We start from the raw sequence: 21,346 nt of genomic DNA on the forward strand, positions 1-21,346 counted from the left end.
ATTATTAGATACCAGCGTGATATTTTTTCATTTCATAGTTAGAGGGCACAGGAAAATATCGGCAAAATTTTTAAGCGCATCATCGACTAGTTATAACAATAAAAGATCGATAAAATTTCGAAATTTAACACACAGCTTATGAAGACCGCGCTCCAACAGCGACTTGAGCCATGAATAACTAATTTTCCCGATTAGATATGTTTTAAAAAAGAATTCTCAAATGTTATAAAAATGATGAGGATCATTTTTGAATAAAAAAAAACGAAGTTTGCCGAACGAATGAAAGAAAAACCTTCGATTTAGTCGAGTAATTACGTGGTGTGTCGTCGTCTTCTGCTACTACCACTCTGGCTGCGTAAAGGTGGCATCGCTGCATAACGTCGAATAACACGGAACGGATTCGAATACGTGAATTGTCAATCTGTATTCATTGAATAATTGAATTGAAGGTTCTTATCCGAGAAACAAAATGCTAGAAAAAATAAATTTGTTTGAAGACAATGTTTCTGGTCAAGTCAAACATTGTGTCGATCCATGGTCAAATATAACCTCCTCGCACAAAGGGATAGTAAATGGTAAGCAAAGAAGAGAGCGTTGCCATAGGTATTAGGAATATGGCTGATTGGACGATGTGAGTCAAATGAGGATGACATTAAAAAACTTCATAATAAATGATGTTCTATAAATCATCACGACACACACCTGAAAAATCATGGACTTTCGTAATACTAATAAAATAATATATAAATCCATAATCTACAGTTAATTTAAAGTTTTCAAAATAATAAGGTGTCTCTTGACTAGCTGTTGCGATATGTCAACCTTAAGAAATACGAAAATTGACCTTCACTTGGGCATTAACGATCAAGGTCAAAGGAGCTTTGTTCCTGCGAAACAAGCTCCATCCGAAAGATAATGGACGGAACGAGGCCTTCCACGGGTCAGAGATCATCGCGTTTTCAATAGGCGACCCTTTACACTCGATCTTTATGGCTGTTCTGCTGTACGTAGCCCCCAAGTTTCCATTTACCACCGGGAAGTCACCGTAATCGTAACTCTCGATATGACCTTGACACTTGGCTTCGAGCCAAGCCACATAAAGGCATCTTGACTTCAGGGTATTCCCGAGAGACCTCGCGGAAACTCTCGAAACCACATTCGATCCGTGGGGCGCCATATTTTTTCCTGATTCTCTGATCTTTTTGAGAATTTACATTAATTGAAAAGGGCCGGGGCCAAGGGTCGGTCGTCTGTTAGCTTGCCGATCGATACTCTTCGTACGCCATGCCGTTGCGGTCACCCATCCAAGTAATAGCCCAGAGCTTTGTCACTCCAGTTGAAAAGTCACTCAAAATCACGTGTCGAGCACATTCCCGTGCATCCGATCGATACCCGAAGAAATTTTAGTTGCGAACTTATCCAAGGAATTTTCCCATTCTTTATAATCCTCCGGTGGCCCTTGATCAGACTCCATTTACTATCTTCATTTTTGACACTTTTCTCATACCCTCTGCATTCCCAAATTTATTCCACGTAGTTCCTGTCACCATCGCTCAAACCTCGCGTCTCCATTCTTCACGTTTTCCCCTCCGTTTCCCGAAAAACCTATCAACTCCTGTACTTCAACCGGCTACTAAAATCTCCCACTTTCGCTGCTCTCCTCTCACATAGATATTCCGAACTTGCCTTCCGGGCTTACACGCACGTGAATCATAACATTCTCAAGCGAAAAGTCCTTTTTCATTTTCCTCTCCGATGCACCGCTCCTGAAATATTCACCAAAGTAGCGGCGTCCAACCACGCGCGTCTTTACGAGAGCGTGACCACGCCCCATTCGTTTCCCCCTCTCGGGATTGGCTCGCACTAATTACTTTATAACTCGATAACTATTCATTGGAGAGAAAAATTTCTGGGGACAAATCTTCTCAAAATTGCTCGCTCCATCCACACCAGCTCGGACGTAACCTTGAGAAAGTTTTCACTCCCCATAAGGGCCAAATTAGTGTCATTTTTGAGCCCTATACAATATTAAAACAATTCCAATTCCGATTAATTAAAAGAAATTCATCACAGTCACCTGTTGTTCTCTGTGCTTTCAGGCGAACTGGACTGCGCAACACATTATGGTTGTTCATTCCGAGGAGGTCACAGCACGTGGAGAACCATAAACGAGAAATTCCGAGCGATCTTGATAGCAAGGATCGCTCATTATCTCCGTCTAAAAAAAGGTCGTGGGTCACGAGAATTTCGTCTAAGTATACTTACCGACGTTCATCTCACTGATTGCAATGTACCCAAAGGAAATAAGCTGTTTTTCGATACGTTGAGAAAGCAGAAATCATGAAAAATCTTTGAGATAAGAAATCGTAAATGTGATGGAAATAGAAAAATTTATATTTATTTGTCCGTAACGGAAAATTGCCAAGTGTTTATTTATTTCGAAAATATTATAATAATATTCGCTGTTAAAATTGTGCGTCGAGTTTCATCAATTGTCGGTTGAATGATTACGTGTTGTAAATCCTCGTTGTGGAACAAAAATCTGAAAATAAATAGACCGAGTGCTTGGATAATGAAAAAAAAATATATATATATATATTGAAGCAGAAGTGAAACGGACAAAAGTCAAAAATCATTCGAGCAAACATCGATGAAAAATGATCTGATGAAAATGTATTTTTTGTGTAATGTAAAATGACTCGGTTAGTAAAGATTTGAGGATAACTCAATTATTTTACCATGCCCGGGTAAGACGAAGGGAAAAATATTTTTTTCTTCTCCCACAACGTTCGAGATAAGCCAGGACGTAAGAAGATCGATTTTTCATTGCCTCAAGCCGTTGGAACATCCGCGAGATCCCTCTTTGGCTTATTGCCTACCTTTTTTTTTTACTCGAACGTTAGTATACCAGCATCCAAATTTTCTCGGCAAATGGAAATTTTTTTAACCGACAAATTGAACCTAAATTGATACTGACAGAAAATTGAAAGCAATTTTTATTCCACGTTAAAATATACATTTTTAATGATAAAATTTACGGAACGCTTTTATTAAGAAATAATTTGATTTCTCAATAATTTAACGCAATTTTTGTTCATCATATTAAAAATTATTCGCTCGAAATTGCATCCAATGGTAATCGCATAGAAAATTAAATCATCCAAACAAATGACTCTCGATTAATATTTTCATTCAATCCAAACGATGTTCACAATTATACGGAAAGAGGAAAAAAAAATTAGAGAACTTTTTCAGTGATCAATTCTCAGGTGAAACCAATCCCGATTGTTTTTCAAATATTGTTCTAACAAATACTGTTTCGATAATTAAACTTCGACGAGCAGTCACATTTTTTTGTTGGTGAAAAAAGTTCATGAATTTATTCAATAAATTCAAAGAATATTTAAAACTAAAGGCATTGGGAAAGAAAATACCGAATTCTAGTAAATTAAAATTGAAATTCCAACCGGTTGGTTATGGATTTTTAAAAAGATCATCAAATTCCAAAATCCGATAGGATAAAATCATTGCACGATATTACGAGATTATTTTTTTTTTTATTTTAATTTTTCAAAAAGTGAGAAACTCCCAAAAATATTTCGTTTATCTATACGAGCAGGGTCGAAAAAAACCAAAATTTTTCAATCTCGACCACAACAAACTGACGGTAAGTAAAAAAATTAAATTTACTCGACTCGCGATAGGCATTTTTCCCCCAAATGTTATAATTATGATGATTCGGTATCGCTATAGTTGCTCACGTGTATCAACAATTCTATCGGACGAACGTCACTGATGGTTATGAAGCATTGCCGTGCAGGACACTAGTTGACAGAAGCACGCCGATCCTGAATAGAGTTTGTCAGATAATGGGCTGCGAATGTCCTTGCAGGAGTGTATGCGATAAGCGGAAAGATACGTCATTGGTATAACGCACTATTGTCAATCGTTATCGTAAATTCGATAGGAAACATTGACAAAGGCTGGAAAATCTACTTCAAGCTCCATTCATTATCAAATTTTTTAATATTCCTGATATTTTGATTGAACCGTTGAGGCTCCAATGAATTATGAGTCTAGCAAAAAACATTTTTGTGTCTCAATAGCTCGATAAAAATTTCATGATTAAAAAAGTATTTTTTAAAATGGTTCAATTCGAATGTGAAATTTTTTTTCGTACTTCATTCAATTGTTTTTTACAATCTGCTTTTATTTATGTTTGAGATGAAAATTTTATAAAAATTTTTATTTTTATTCTTCATGAACCTTTCCTTTGCTGTGTTAGGAGAGTGTTGCTTTAAAAAATTTTCACAATCTTAAGTCTTTCGAGGTACGAATCTGTGCTCGAATTTAAATGCAGGAAATTTTTGGCGCCAAAGTGAATGAACGTGCACATTTATGTGAGTAAATTTTGTGAAGGAACTACGAGAGAAAAGAGGAGAAGGAAGCAAGAGGTTTTCATGCAGGTCCACGAGTACCTCGGCTCGGGAAGTCACCCTAACTCTGTTCATAAACACAAGGTCTGAAGGGTGTAAGATAACACGAAGCAATAATTGTTCTTTTAAAGGGGATATTTCGTTAGCAAAAGAGCTTGCAATTGGATCTGTGCCCAAGGAAGGGAATGATAAAGATCAAATCCGAGCCCAACACTAGGCATGTCGTTTATTACAGGCCATGAAACGTTATGGAACTGGCCATTGCTGGCTGCTTTTTATTGCTGTTCCATCAACGTGTAATAAAAAGCATACATTTTGTTTTTTTTTTTTCGTTGTTGTTAGAAATGAAACAATTGAGAGTCACCGAACGGTTGCATGCGCAACTCCAAGTGGCAAAAAAAAAGAAAAAAAAATTAAAAACTTTCAATCCAGGATTCCCTCTGGAAAGTGGGAATTATTTGGATCTAAAAATAACGAAATATTCGATCGAGTCCCACTGTTCTCGCTGCAGCCTTTTTTCATCCTGAATTTATTTCCGTTCGCACGAAAAATGATGGAAAATACGAAACGTTCGGGCGCCATGACAGCTTTGACATCACTCGTTGAAATTATTTTAAGGTAGTTCATACACGAAACGATTTTCTTGAAAGTCTTGAAATTTATACAGAGTTTATAAATGGACTGACACGCATATCAAATTTTAAGGGGTTCGTCTTATTGGTTATTTAGATAAATGTGGTTAAACATGAAGAAAAATACACAGGATTATAGGGACTGTGCGTAAAAAATCGCTTATCTTTTCATATAAGGAATGAACCCTTCTTACGAAATTCATGAAAAAGTGGACAATAACAATGAAGGAAATATTGAACTTTTCAGAAGTTTGAAAAGCTCCGTCTATTTTTTACTCCCAAAAACCAAGAAATGTACTGACATTTTTTTCAATTAAAAAAAAAAAATTCCGGGGCAATTTCCCTCGAAAATTTGTGGAATTATTTTTTTATAATTTTCATTCAATGCACCTTGGGTGTATTTTTATTTATAAAAGTTTGTATTATTCATTCACCGAACCATGGATTTAAGTTGTGCGGAGTGGGCACATGATTTGTGTGCAGGTGTGACCACAGATGATAGTCCGCCAAGGTAAGGGAGCTGGGGCAAAATGGCCACTCGAGGCTATTCCTTTTTGTTTAATTCAAATTTCATTCAATTTTACCGTACATTGGAGACATCTAGTCAAAATCATCCGTAGAGCATTTTTTCGAGGGGAAGTCGTCCCTTTTGGCCCATAATTTTTTTGGACAGAATATGAAAAATTACTGTGAAAAATCCATGGTAAATATTCAGAAGTGCAACTTTTCCGAAAAATGGCGGTACGATGTTTTTTCCTTTTCTAGCAGTTAATAGACATGTCCAATGATGATGTTCAATTGGGGGACCTTGAATTTTTTTTATACAAATAACTTTTTGAGCAAAAAATCCGACATCAAAATTAAATTACCGCCATTTTTCGGAAAAGTTGCACTTTTGAATACTTACCAAATATATTTTTCATTCATTTTCGTACAAATATATCGAAGTTGAGAAAAAAGTCAAAAAAATTTCCCGATTTTTTTTGGGTATCCCGTTTTGCCCCGCTCTCCCCTAATACGTTAGAGATTGAACGAAATTGGTAATGAGCAGTCGTATAACCCCACATTTGCTTATTTCGGCATTTTGTTTCTTCTTGGCTGGACCATTCTTGTCATAACTTTCTGTCTTTTTATTAATACTTATTTCTTGGACCATTTTCCGTTGTGTTTTCCCTTTGCGCTCTCTAATGCGATTTTTTCCATAAAGAACTATAGTATTTTAGCCAGGGACGAATGAAATTTCGGGTTCGGTCAGTGATGGATCCCCGATTAATTGTAAATGGCTTGTGATTTCATTCGCCAAAAGATAAGTTGAAAAAATATGTTTACAATTTCGAATTAATAACTCTGACATGAATTCAAAGTGATTATATCTTTAATTAGGGAGTAAAAATCGATCCCGTTTAGACACCCATAAAATACGATCCTTCGGGCGCCTTAATACAAACTACTGACATTTTTTAAAATGACCCGGATCTTTATGTGCACCACCGAACTATAGTTCAACTCGGTTTAGCGTCATTTGAATAAAAAATGGCCAAGAAATCCGAAATTTCAGTTGCGCAATCGTCCAGGTCACGTAATTTGGAAAAATTATATTTTGATACAATTTTTACATAAAAACCACTATCAATGAAATTCAGTGCTCAAGGATACACGATTTAGAGACTTCATGAACTCGAGAGAACGACGCTGAAGTTTGCAACGTTGGACTCCAACGGAATGAACGAAAAAAAGATTTGTAACTCACCAATTTTTGATTTCACGAATCATTGGTGCAGGTTGAAAAACTACGAATTGCAAATTCGGCATAGAAAACAATTGGAGATTCACTGGAATTATTTGAGAGGTTTTTTAAAGCATTTCGTTGGACTCCAACGTTGCAAACTTCAGCGTCATCTCGAGAGATGCCAAAAAAGGAAAAAGTTTGTCGCATGGGAAAGTAGTAGAGTCACAAAGTTTCAAAACTTTCCGAATCGTTCAATAGTTTGACAGCAGGGGCGCTAGTGCGTCGGAAGAAAATGGCTGCTGATTTCGAAGTGGAATGTTCAGCCATTTTGAAACATGAAGCAGCCATTTGGTGACTCGAATCCGGAACTTTTATTTTTAGCACAAACTATTAGTGAGAGGAAAGTAAAACAGTTCATCGAACTTGAGGCTTTATAATGTTAAAAATATACGGAGAGAAGCGAGTGCATGAAAACTCATATAAAAGTCAATTATCCGTAAAAGAGAAAGCTATCGAAGGGCGGGCAGAAAATTTGCATGTCTTTGAGCCTGGAGACTCGCTGGAGACGTTGTGAAACGCCTTCCCATAAGCCTCCAAGTCTGTATTAAGGAGCAAGGCTCCTTGATTAATCTAGCTTCACATCTTCGAGCTCCTAAAATGTTAGAGGTGACAAGGGCGTGCTGTTGGAGCGCGTCACTTTGCGAGATACGACGAGTTGCCGCCATTAATCCTGATTCTGTAGCTTCTCGGTTTAGGGGATCAACGAAAGCAGGTTTCTAGCTCTGTAGTCATTAGAGATTGAATCCTGCCAACTAGGGAAGTTCCTGTCTACACTGAATACCTTCGAATGGACACAGAGACGGAAAAATCAGCAGCAAAATTTCGTCGATTCTGTCCTTTTAAGGGCCGCTGTACACCTAGAATAATACTGCACAATATTTGTATTGCGCAATATTATTAAACCTATATTTAACGCAATGTATTGAAACACTGCGCAATGATTGAACACAAGTTTGAGCGAGTTTAATTTTTAGGTGCCACATACACCTACAACAAGCGTCCCAAAAAATAGTGATTTTATTCCTGAAATTCAGTAATGAGTCTTCAAAATACAGAAAAAGCAGCGGAAATTTCCTCGAGTCCTTAAAAAAGTCCCTAGGACTAGGAATTTGAGTGGACAAGTGAGATTCGAATACAAGTCCCAAACGCTAGCTAGATCTTTACTACGCTGCATTTTAGGACTGGGTACGCAACGTCATGAGACGCAAATAGGAACTTCTTACCACGTTCGAATTGATTTTAAAACCATTTAATGGAAAAAAGCTCCACTAGGGACTTTTTCCACTGGCAAGCTCTGCTAGTTACTTCTTGCAGGGAAGTCCCTAGTTGAGCTTTTCCCGCTCAAGTCACCAGGGACTTTCCCTACGGAAAATTCTCGCTAGGGACTTTTTCAGTTCCTAGAGGCCTTTTTCGCAGCACGCTAGGGACTTTTTCCGCTAAAGTGACCCACTAGTCACTTTTCCCCGCTAAAAAGACTCAATAGGAGCTTTAAGTAAAAAAAAAAACTATTTTTTCCCCAATAGGCACTTTATTTAGGGTTTCGTCGGGGACGCTGCCTCCATCATGTCCGTCAACGTCTCAAATCTTTGTGTTTTCTACATAACAAAACAAGGGTGGGGATCAAATGTTGGAATGACTAAAATTTCGAACAGCTAAAATCTCGAGTTTATAAACTTCGAATGATAATATGGAGACGGATAGATTCGACCAGAGCTTTGAATGCCGAAAATAAATAAAGCAGAACCTGCAAGGTTCTGAGCACGGTTACATCGAAAATAGAATGTAACAATCGCCCATAGGACGATTACTAAAATATCGATTTTTCGAAAATTCGACTATAACTCTTTCAATTCATAAATTACTACGGTCAGCGATACTGTGAAAATTCACAATTTTGAAAATATAATAACGAAAGACCAAATATTACTGAGGTTGAAATACTGAAACACCAAAAAGTCGAACAGTCAAAATAGCGAAACGTTAAAAAGTCGATCGATCAAAATAAAGAAAAGCAGTGGAGCTCAAAATACACGCGTCTCACTCACTCACTTACTCAGACCGATGATCTCCAATTCGAAACATCGCTATTTTGACTTTCGCCTTTTCGAGCTATCGCTATTCCGCATATCTAAGTTTTATAGGCTCGAAAAATTCACTTTCGATTTTTTCCTACTCTATATTCTGGTCTGTCCGTAAAACAATAACTCTCCATTTTGAATTCGAAAATATGAACTTTTGACATTCGGATGGTCTGTAAAAATTGCACTCGAAATGAAAACTATTGAAATATATATTTTCGGGTAAATACGAATTCAAAGAAAAAATTTTTGATTAAACACGCAATCTGCTGAATAGTCGATCGGGGATAAGAATTTCGAATTACTTATTTGTCTCCAAACTGATATGACAACGTTTAAAATTTCGAAATATCGACCGTTCTACAATTCAGTTATTCGACATATTGAACCCCATCCCAAAACAACTTTGATGATGAACCAAAATGAATTAAATTCCAAGCCGACGAATAGAATTCCCCATGCACCAGTGGTCCGTCATCGTGTGCGTTGTGTTTACAATATAAATGTATAAGCATTAATTCAATGTCATTGTACCGTTGAACGAAAATTAGCCTCAATGAAGTTCCTCGCAAGCTCAATTAACGTCGCAGAAAATACATTGAATAAGATATACAAAGAAAGAATCCAGGTGGTAAGGACCTACTTGCACACATTTTCCCTGTATTTACTACGTTGGAATTATACGATTGACGGATCTATCAACTTTAAACGTGGGCACGTGCGGAGATTCTCTCTCGTTGTTATATATATCCGTTATTTCAATGAAACAAATCGACGCTTGAACTCGCTCGGTTTTAACGATTAACGAAGTATTAACCGATAATACACACACTCAATTTTATTAATTAAATAATGATAAATAAATTTCCAAAAAATTCGGTTAACAAGTAAAATGAAGGAAAGAAAAATTAATCTCATTAAGGGATTATTTTTGCTCTCGAAAATTCAACTTGCAAGTAAATATTGTTGTGTCATAAAAATATAATAATATCATAAACATTGTTTTATAATAAAAATAAAAGAATGGGTAAGAATAAAAACATGAATATTCAATTTATAATTAATACGAATGAGTTTTATATTTTAAGGATGGTTGCCAACAAAAAAAACGTCTTGATAAACGCTCAATAAACGTATTTTAAAAGAATTGAAAAAAAATTTATAAGAACCTCCAAATTAATTCGGGACGAATTTTAGAAAACAATCTACAGATTACAAATATAATTTTTAGTTTATATTATTATTATTAATAATTGATCATTTTTTTCTCGAGCTGTCAAAAAAATACAATTTCTTTAAATAAAAAAAAAATATATTTCGATCGGTTTTCAGATAATTTGATCGAATAGTCTCAGCTTAAAGGAAATCGAACGTAGACAAAGAATGTGGAAAAAAGTTTGATTTTTTTCATTTTCTACACATCGCTATTCTCCAAGAATTATTTCTCCGCTCATGTTCTCGGCCGATATAGTCTATTCATCGAATTACCACAACGGAAGAATTATGGGGGTTCTGATGAAATTTCGGGAGGGAAGAAAGAATTATTTCTCTATTCAATGAATTTTCGATAGTATTTCATTCATTAATATTAAATCTTTTCATTTCGACTACCGCGGTGTGTGTGCGTATGCGAATTTGTTCTCGAGCTCTTTGAACTCCTGATCCCCAACTTTTGTTAGTCAATGTTGTGTTTCGAGATGTAAAAACTTAAGCACGAATTATGAGGAGATGCTTCAATCACATCCTTACGATATCCTGCTCACGTGTACAAAGCTTGCTGACAAGATTTTTTGTAATCTGCTAAAAATCGTGTCGAAGAAAATTTCAACTTCGGAAAATTGAAAGTGAGGTTAGGTGAGTGATCGTATACTCTGAGGAGGGAAGAAGAGATTCCGAAACATCTCCATATAGTTGTCAAACGAATCCTATCGGCTCTCCTTTATTGCTGGAGGCATCGCATTGAAATAGGGAGACTTTAATACCCACGGGAAATCGATTCGATGCGGTTTCTTTTTTTTCTGTACATACCTGCTGCTGCTGCAGAACGGCAAATTCGACTAGGATATTTCGGTTCGCAATCGTTGCATCTCGAAATTGATATCGAACATTTTTCACTCACTGTGTCATTCGAATAACATTTTTTATAGCTCAATTGAAGCTTTTTTCAAACGTCATTGAATTTTTAAAAGCAGGTTTCAATTTTATTTATGAAATCGTCATGGGTCAATAAGCACTGTTGGAACGAGAGGAGGAATCGTTCATAGTTTTCTTAGTTTCGTCTTCTTTGTTCCACTTTTTATAAGTTTCATTTTTATGATTTTTTTGCACTTGGTACAAGTGATTTCGAAAATTCCGATTTTTATCGCGATTTTCTCACTGTAAACACTGAAAACTTTGAAAACAAGACTTTTTTGGAAAGACTTTGAAAACACTGATCTCACGATTTACTGGCATCCCACCCCGCGCGAGAGCTTTCTCCACTGCGACAAAAAACATCAAATATCACGACGACACTGTGTCGGATCTCCGCTAATGGAAATTCGAAATTGTTATTTTTATCGAATTTTTGAAAACTCCGAAATTCCATCGCACACCTTTTTAAACAAGCTTGTTTCGGGGGATCATTACTATACGTGGATGAGGCAAGTCTTGCTGCCATAAATCTCAAAATCTGAATAGCATTTTTTCCCTTTTTTCGAAAATCCACTCACGCACTGAGCAACAAGCAAGGTAGCGTCAGCTTCGATCTTTTCTCACTAGAGGTCAGATTCAAACGATCTACAATATCGATTAAAAAAATGTGAGTTCTCTCAATTAGTTATCGACAGCAGGAAACCGCTCACGTAACCATCGGTCGATAATCAAAATTGCGATCGATGAAAAATTTTTTGGTAGTTATGCTTACACGTGTGTGACTGATAACTTACCTTGAGCTGCCTTGAGCTAAACAGTTTGATTCAAAATGACAGCGTAAAGCGGGGAAGCCATCATATCGTTGTTGATGGTTTCGAATAAAATTTATTTTTAAGAAATATCTCAAAATGGCGTTCCGAAATGATCAAAAACGAAAGCTCATTGGCATATGATGAGCAAAAAAAGTCGTTGTCGTTATACCGTCCGCGCATCACACGGATATGCTGCTTCTTTATGAATTTTATGACGAAAAAGTTTACTACGAAAAATTTTATTTGAAAAACGTTAAAAAATTCTGGCAACCTTCCGCTTATTTTTTTTCAATTCTTTGACGGAAAAAATATTATCGAATAAACCGCCCAATTAATCCAAAAATCACGAGCGAACAACGTCGAAATCGAGCCATTTGTTCCGTGTGAATTTGACGTATAGAAGTTGAAACATACTTTTTGAGTTATCGCGAAAGAGAAAGTAAAGAAAACGAAAGTCTTAAAAAATGGAGATAATATTATTGAGTTGAAAAAGTGCGGGAAGCTGGAAGAAAGTGGCAAGTATAGCTAGAGGAGGGCGGAAGACCCATCAGCCATTGGGAATCGTGGACCAATCGGGACAGTCCACGAAAAAGCTTTTTTTCGTCATATTTACTACACTCCCAGAGACAGAGCGCCTCTTGCCTATATTTGGGGATATATTTTTACTCAACGCGTCTCTTGAGAAAACAGATTTTTTTCTAGTGCGAGAGCCTCATTGTGACAGCATTTATTCCGGAACGTTCGGAGCCATCACAAGAAATCAAAATGTGGAGTTTTTTCGGTAAGTTTTTAGAATACAGCTCTTTGTTTGGTTTCAAAATTTTATCGATTATTCCTCGCTGTACCTTGAAACCGGCTCAATGCAATTTGATGCTAAAACTTGACACGTTTCATTCGTATTTACGAAACACACGATCACCGGTAACCTATGAAAATTTTGTTTCGTTCCTCGCATGAAATTTTGTTCTTAGGACAATCTTTTAATTCATATTTATAACGAAAACACCGGTAAACTATCGTAATTTTGTCTCCCTTTCTAGAAAATTTCGCTTTTTACAACTTTTTTATATTGCGCTCCAAAAGACCTGATTTTTGATGCTACCTACAAAAATTTCTCGAATTCAAACTCAGCCATATTTTCAGCTAATTTTGAAAATTTTTTATTTCTTTTCATGTTGATATTTCGTATTGATCCTCACCGGAACTTTATTCTCTTGATTCAAGGGTTAAAAACGCTTTCTCCATGAATCATTTTCAAAAAATCTGTTAAAAATAATCAACTTAAACATTTTTTTTCAAATCTTCCCCAAAAAACACGATAATCTTTTCTGTTTCTTGGATGTTTTCGTTATTTTGTAAATGAATATACATTCTGCTGCGATATTCCAAAGCAGTATTTTTTATTAGAAATTCTAAATAAATAATATACAATTTACTTTTTACAATACAAAAAAAGGTTTTATGTCACCAAAAATGGAAAAATTAAATTTCCAAACTATTGAAACAATAATTTGTAAAAATGTTGCAAAACTCTTTTTGGCAGGTATTTTGGCGTTAGTCGTTGGAGCCAACTGTATGTACTCGTCAACATCCGATGTAGTGGATTTGACCCCAAGCAATTTTGACAAATTGGTCATAAACAGCGACCATGTATGGATAGTAGAATTTTATGCACCTTGGTGCGGACATTGCAAACAATTGACGCCGGAATATGACAAAGCAGCAACTGCACTAAAGGTATATTACAATTTCCTGAACTGTTTCAGAGATTTATCATACATTTTGACACAACATTTTTTTTCAAAATCTAAAAAGCTCAAACGATTCGTAAAGTCAAGTCTGGGGTAATTCTCTAGAGATTAAGTTGTGTTTTGGGTTGATAAAAACTGTAGGAAATTGTTTGATAGTTGAAAATCAAATTCGCTCTTACACGAAGAATTTAAATGTTTGTTTATTTCTACAGGGTGTAGTGAAAGTTGGTGCAGTCAACGCCGACGAGCACCAATCATTGGGAGGTCGATTCGGAGTCAGTGGTTTTCCAACCCTGAAAATTTTTGGAGCTAACAAAAACAAGCCAGAAGATTACAGAGGTGCGAGAACGGCACAGGGGCTTGTCGATGCAGGATTAGCGGCGGCAGAGCAGAAAGTGCGCAGTGCTATGGGTGGTGGAAAAAAATCATCTTCCGACTCGAAATCCAAAGACTCCAAGGACGTAGTTGTATTGACGGATGAAAATTTTGACAAGCTTGTATTGGGCTCGGAGGACATGTGGTTGGTAGAATTTTATGCACCTTGGTGCGGACACTGTAAAAACTTGGAGCCGATTTGGGCTAAAGCTGCTTCCGAATTGAAGGGCAAAGTAAAACTGGGTGCACTCGACGCAACGGTGAACAAAGTCAAAGCTAGTGAATACGAAATCCGGGGTTACCCAACGATTAAATATTTCGCTCCTGGCAAAAAAGACTCGGATTCTGTCGCTGAGTTCGATGGCGGTCGAACGACTGACGACATCGTTAATTGGGCTCTAGAAAAATTGACGGAGAATATTCCAGCCCCAGAAGTCCTACAAATAGTCGACGAGAGTTCCCTCAAAGAAGCTTGCGCGGAAAAGCCTCTCTGCGTTGTTTCTGTTCTCCCTCACATTCTCGACTGCCAATCAAACTGCAGAAATTCATATCTCGAAACTCTTCGATCTCTCGCCGATAAGTACAAGAAAAAAATGTGGGGATGGGTCTGGTCCGAAGCTGGGGCACAGAACAACGTCGAAGAAGCTCTGGAAATTGGTGGCTTCGGATACCCTGCTCTCGCCGTTGTAAACATGAAAAAGTTGAAATATTCCCTTCTCAAGGGTAGTTTCTCACGAGACGGAATTAATGAATTCCTTCGCGATCTCAGCTACGGACGTGGCGGCACCGCACCCCTCAAGGGAGCTGAATTACCCAAGATCCATAAAATCACTCCTTGGGATGGCAAGGATGCTGAACCTCCACAGGAAGAAGATATTGATCTGAGCGATGTCGACCTCGACGAAAAAGACGAGCTTTAAATCTGCCCACTCATTGTTCGATCTTCTCTCCGAAGAATCAAGTTTTCAAGTTTTTTTTAGTTGGAACGCAGCGACGTTTGGCTTTTTTCTCAATTATTTTAGATTTTTCCTCACGAATTTTTTAAATTCAGAAATAATTCTGTTTTCTTTGGAGAAAAAAAAATAATATTTTGCTGCATTCCAACTAATGGAAGTTTCGTTAAGGACAAATATGGAAAATAATTTCCAGTGATTGTTGTAACAACATACCTTATCTTCGAACGAGTCATTAGCAGTTGATCGACCCATTATCATAGTTTTGTTCTTCGCCAATAATCATTGAACAAGGTCGATCAACTTTTCATTTATTATTTGAATAATGGTGGTACGAGAATGAGAGTTTGAGGCGATAATGAATGAATGAAACTGAGGAATAAGGAAAAACAAGAGAGAGAGAGAGAGAGAGACATTTATGTGACTTTTTTCACTAACGAGTGACAAAACTCTTCCAACGTAACTTAACAAAAATGAAAAAAACACTTTGATCCCTTTTTCTATTTACACTCACATTATGCAAATTTACACTGATGTTTTCAGTGCAAAGAAAAAACAGAATTTCGCGTTAAAGTAAAAAAAATTGTTTTTTCGAAAATAACATTTTTTGTACAATTAAAAAATGATTGAATGCAGAACAAAAAGTAAAAAATAATTTCTTCCTGCATTGGAAAAAAAACGAATTGCTTACTAGTGGAATTCGATCAATGTCGACCAATGAAAAGTAGAAAATGAATTCACTATGAAATTGACAATTTGAAATCCGTAGAAAAATGTTGAAAATCATAAATTCGCAATAAATTTTGTTTTATTTACTTTAATAGTGTTTGAACAAAACGAACATAATTCTACCTGAATATTTCAAACTCTAAAGTCATTTTTTAATTGCATTCATCGGTCTAACGCATCGAAGGTCATTTGACTAATAAGTGAACGTGCAAATATTTGTGTTTTTTAATTAACGACCATTCCATTAATAATTCTGCTCAGGAATGCTAAAAATCATTGTATTTTTCTAAACTCCCCCCTCCCCTCCTCCCACTATTCAAAGAAATGTAAATTGGTAGAAAAATAATCGCTCCGAATGCAACTAATTGCAAGAAATAAAATCAATTTCGAATTGTCGAGGAATTGACTTTTTTCAAATAAATGAAATCCAAAAAAATTGAATTTTTTCATCACGTATCCTCGTAATATTTTCAAGGGGATACGATATTTTTCAATTTTCCCAATTATTTTTCCACGCGGCCCTAACCGATCTCGTTTTTATTACGATGAATTTGTAATCGCACAGAAAAGCGTCTTCCATCGAACGCGAAAAAAGATGTGAGAAAAAAAATGCGAAGGAAAAGTATAAAAAATTATTATTCGAAATAATGCTGAAGAAAAATTGTAAATCATGGATAACACGAGAGAAGAGGAGCAAAAAAGTGAACATAATTGTGTACATGTGAGCTTACAAAAGCACAGCGATCTTAAATTTAATCTATTTTGTAATTATCATTTTTTCTCGTTTCAACGAATAAATATTTCACGTACAAACGAGTCGGGTCACTCTTGGACCTTTTTTCAGATTAAATTATTGAAATTAATTTTTCCAATTAATTTCAATGCGAATACGCGAGTTTTAAGACGTCACAGTCTTTAGAAATGCACTCTCGAAAGTTTTGTTTCGATTTTTTTTTAGTTTAAACATTGTTTTTGAGTCTTTTGGGTTTTTTAATCGGATACACGAACGTCGGGGAAATGTCGAACTGCTACGATGCGCATTTGGCACGATGTCGAACTGCTACAGTAAGAAAGTAACCCGATGGAGAGCTGCACGTGCAAATTACACGATGGACAATTGTCTTCTTCTTCTTCTTCCAATTTGCCTAGCGTCACGTATAATAGAGGAAAGGAAGCTAATTTGGAATACAAAAAAACATGTATAATGCTATCTCAAATTAGCTGCACTTACTCTACCGTGAAGCTAGCCTGGCCACTGGTAATGAACCGCTTCGGCCAAGGGTCGATTATTTATTTTCATTTTTTTTTGAGATTGCTGTGGTGAGCTCTACATATATGTGTTTTGTTTTGAATATGTGGATTTATTTTGAAGTAAATGCTGCGTTGTTGAAGAAGAAAACAGAGAATAGGTGATTCCAGGGAAGTCACAAAGCACACCGAGACTGTGGATCACATCCTTCGTTCTATCTCTCAAGCGAACGCTATGTCAATGTTTATGTTTATATTTTTTCTTATCTCCCTTTTCTCTATATTATATCCCCGTGAGCTGGGCTAGCTCCCGAGAGATACAGAAAATGGGAGAATTTAATGTGTCCTTTTATATGTAATTTTGTTTAGTTTTTATTATTTTTGTTTTTATCGTTAGATTGCTCATTGCTCAATCCAGCTCAATCATTGAGACTGGCCGGTTACTAATGGTTCCATATTTCGATCTTTCTTCAACTTTTATGTTTATATAATATTTATTTGGTGTTTTATTGAGTCAATGAGCTTTTATTATTTCGTTTGTTTGTTTGTTTGTTTGTTTTTTATTTATTGGTGTAATTACGTTCAGCACTGTCACTTTCACGTCTTTTGATTCAAATTGTAAAGATAAAAGATACACGGAACCTGTCGTTAGTTTCCGTGAGATCACGGAAACACGTTTACCTTTTTCCAGGTTCGGCGGCCGAGTCCCCGATGGTCAATTGTCCAGTGTCGAATTGGAAGCCTGCCGGTGGAATTGCCCAACTGCACTGGTGGCTCTCACCGGTGTTTTTATCTCCTAATCCCTTTGCTGGTTGTCCCAGTGTTGACCTCGATATCCGGTGGCGCTATGGCGAATTCCGTTAATCTACGATCCCACTCTCTGAAATACCTGCCAGCCAAAGCAACGAGGATTGGTCCCGCGTCTCCTTTTGCAAATACCGGTGAGCCCAATTGCCCCGGTTTGGTAATCCCGACCCAAGTGAGATCCCCAGTGGCTTCGTCCAGGTCGTAACGAGCCTCGAATGTAACTCGATTTTCTTTTGTTTCACAGCTTACGAGGAAAGTGTCTCCGGGGACGAGCGAAGCGAATGCCGGTGCCCGCCGTAGGTCACCGGGTCTCTGAAGGAGCTCACGTAGCACGGCGACGACGGGACTTCTCCGCAGATTATAACGGCCCCCCAGGACACGTGATAAGGAACGTGCAAGACGCTGTTGGAACACACGCCCATACCATGAGAAAAGTTTTGGGAGCAAAAGCTAATGCTGACCTGGTAAACGCCGTCCGGTCCCACCGGTGCTGCTCTCCTCCTCGACAACTTCTCGTCCCTGACGTCGACTACCAAGTGCCAGCAGAGGGACGTCCAGACACCAAAGATCAAGGATTCCCATCCAAAATGGCAAAAGATTGAGCCCAGGAATAGAAGCGTTACTAATAGTTGATTATTTCTAACGCGTTTTTTCCACCAGGTCTCGTACTTTGCTCGCTGACCATCGCGGTTCCTGGGGGAGGTTTATTGGTGAGTTCTCCACTCCCAAGTCTCTTATCCTCTCCGCCGTCAGGCGAATACGCGGCTTGCAACATCCGCAGATCCGCACGTACGTGTCCCGCAGATAAATCACAACTTTGCTGACAATATTTGGAGTATTGAAAAATCGAATGAGCCAGGAAGCAACGAAAGGTCTCGGCTGGATCATCAGGCTTTCTACGAAGCCGAATCTTGGTGCCAGGAGCCCCTGATCATAAGCGATGAGAACGCAGCTCACTAGGGAAATCATTTTGAACTGCGGTTGCAGACGAGCATCGTTAAGCAAGCGCACATGCGACCTCGTCACTCTCGAAAGTGTTAAAGATGCTCCCGATGACGCAGCAGCAGTGGCTCTTCGAGCCGGCCCCGCAGGCTTGCCTCTGGTCCACCATTAGCCCGAACCAGAGGAAAACATTGAACATTTCGATGGCATATTGACGCACGAGGATCCTCGTGATATCAATGTTTCCTTCCATCTTTGAAATTAATTTCTTTAGATTCTGTAGCAGTATGAATTTGAAGAAAAGAGATATTTACTTGGACGTTTATTTCTCCTCATAAAAACATATTAAAAAATTAAAAAAAATCGAAGAGGCTCAACGTCAAAACAAAACTATGCTTTGTTTCGAAATTCAAATGGTAAACACATTAGAAAAGTTTTAGGAGACACAATAAGAGCCAACAACTTGCTGTACAGCGCACATCGCACGCAATTTATTAACCGGTTGACTGGTATTGGATCATATATGTACAAAAAAAATTCGGGCCCATTTTGGTTTTGTATCATATGGGCACATATTGAAATAACTTTATCAATTTTCAACCGATTTTAACAAAAATTGGTATACAATGGTTTTTTGGGTCGCTGAGTCGATTTTTGAACTTAATTTTCACCTCACTACCCTTGGAAATGGGGAAAATCGAAGGTTGAGGGTGAAATTTTTCGTTTTTTCAATGGACTTTCATGCTATATGATATGAAAATTTTTAGTTTTTTATCACACTGGACTCTTTCATCGAAATCAAACAAAATTCGCTACCCCCAAAAATGTGAAAAATAAGGGTTCAGGGTGAAATTGGTTAATTTTTCACTGCGAAAATTTCATGCTTTATCACATGAAAATGGAATCAGGAACCTCGAAAACCCTCGGAAATAAAATATCGTAATTTTCGGTAACATATTGGCTCGTACCAGTTTTGGCACAAAAACTGGAAAAAAGCTCACCAGTCAACCGGTTAAAACGTTATTTTTTGTATTATTTGCATTACTTTGTCGTATGTTAAGCGCTACCGTTCCACCTTAAAATTATGAAAATTGACAATTCGAAATCGAGCTGCTCCATTTGAAATTCGATTTTCCAAAGTTCATTCCGAATCGGTACTGAATGTCAGAATTGTCCTCAAGTCGATATGAAACGTGGTACGAGTATGCTGGTCGCCGTCACTACTTTCTAATTGAGGAGAGTTTGGAGGACGTCGTTCAACAGTTCTCATACCGCACTTCGCCCTTTCTACATTCGTAATCGGTCGCGCAAGGGCGGAGCACTTCCGGTGAACGTATCGAGCATGCACACATCCGGTCGCTTCCGGCATGGCCGGTTCGGAAAATCCAATATCACATTCATCGAACTCGTCCCTTTCCAGGTGCGAAGCATTCCAATAAAATCACGATTCCAACAGTCATTTTGCATAAGCAGTGCCTAACCTCACTTCGAATTTTCTAAATTGAAATTCTTCGACACGGTTGAACCGATTACAAAAAGCTTCCGTCAGCCCGTTCTTGCCATCGGCCTCCGTCGGCCAACAATTTTTTTTTGTAATCGGTTAAACCGTGCCGAGGAATTTCCATTCTCAAAATTCGAAGTGGGCTCAGGTGGGAGCGCTGCAGGTGGCAAAAAAGCGAACTAAAAATCTTCATTCCGGATATCGACGCAAATTTTGCAAATTTCGATACAAAACATATCAATAAATTCTTTCTGATCCTAAATTTCTCTCCATTTGCATGCGTTCTTGGCTCGTTTCCCCACATTTTAATTACAATTGCTCATTCATTTTTTCCTCATCTCTGATTTTCAGAGCACCAGCGACGCCGATGCTTTGAGCATGTTCATAATCCGCGTCGATGAAGTTCATCGAATCGATCGTTTGGTGGTGAGGCTTCGATTTTTGGATTTCCGAAAGCTGCTGAACGGTACCGAGGAGCAGCTCGACGTTTACCTCCCAAAATTCTCATTCGTACAGCAACACGAAGCATTTTTATTCGACCTGCAAGAAGACGTTTGTATATTTCGTCTTTTCGTATCATTCGAGATGTGTGGGCAAGGTCTCTTGTGACTTTACCTTGCTTTCGTTGCTCCTGGTGGTTACGGTGGTCCTTGGAATTGTCCAAACTACAGGTGGTTGCTCACAGAGACGTGGGCAACTTTTCCAGGATTTTTGGGTCCCATGGAAAAGCACCTTTCGACAAAGCTTATGCCACAGTCGACGAGGTCGTCTTTTTGTGATTTTTTTTTGGGAAAATGATTGCAGGTTTCGAACAGTTTTTTTTCATACTAAAGGGTAGGTATATTTTTGATTATGTTTCATAATTTTTTTATTGCAAATAAGTCACAAATATAGCAGGTATAATATATATCCCGGACCGCTGTTAAAAAAAGACCTTCCGTGATGAGCACTGCAACTTTTTCACCGATTATTTGAAATAAAAAAAGTTAGAGCGTCGACACCCTTTTTTTAAAAATTTCAAAACGTCGTAGGATTCGTATTTTTTTACAAATTCTGACAAAATTATCAGAGAATGAAGAGCTTGTATAGATTAACATCTGTGCAAAATGGAAGCCCTGTATCTCAAATCGTTTTCGAGTTACACACGCACGGGCGCGCAC

At 37.6% G+C, this 21,346-nt stretch overlaps 2 protein-coding genes and 1 long non-coding RNA gene across 4 annotated transcripts in view; 2 read left to right on the plus strand and 1 right to left on the minus strand.

The window, feature by feature from the left end:
- LOC122417802 (prolactin-releasing peptide receptor-like) overlaps window positions 1-2,724 on the plus strand; it is a 28,020-nt gene extending 25,296 nt beyond the window's left edge. For both annotated transcript variants that reach the window (XM_043431601.1, XM_043431602.1), the window contains one exon: window positions 2,100-2,724. Coding sequence is in view for 1 of the 2 variants with exons in the window: in XM_043431602.1 (XP_043287537.1) it covers window positions 2,100-2,168 (69 nt within the window). In the remaining variant the exon portion in view is untranslated. The remainder of the gene's footprint in view (window positions 1-2,099) is intronic.
- LOC122417807 (uncharacterized) lies at window positions 2,374-11,646 on the minus strand. The gene is made up of 2 exons (XR_006262351.1): window positions 10,964-11,646; window positions 2,374-2,542 (listed from the first exon to the last, which is right to left on the minus strand). It is a non-coding gene; the product is annotated as an uncharacterized lncRNA (long non-coding RNA).
- An 835-nt stretch (window positions 11,647-12,481) lies between these two features.
- On the plus strand, window positions 12,482-16,504 carry CaBP1 (Protein disulfide-isomerase A6 homolog CaBP1). Its single transcript, XM_043432156.1, has 3 exons — window positions 12,482-12,661; window positions 13,424-13,617; window positions 13,844-16,504. The coding sequence occupies exons 1-3, from the start codon at window positions 12,646-12,648 to the stop codon at window positions 14,924-14,926; spliced, it is 1,293 nt and encodes a 430-aa protein (XP_043288091.1). The 5' UTR covers window positions 12,482-12,645; the 3' UTR covers window positions 14,927-16,504.
- Window positions 16,505-21,346: the final 4,842 nt, after the last annotated feature.

The sequence above is a fragment of the Venturia canescens genome, chromosome 11 (genome assembly GCF_019457755.1).
Source record: "Venturia canescens isolate UGA chromosome 11, ASM1945775v1, whole genome shotgun sequence".
In the NCBI taxonomy this organism is placed as follows: domain Eukaryota; kingdom Metazoa; phylum Arthropoda; class Insecta; order Hymenoptera; family Ichneumonidae; genus Venturia; species Venturia canescens.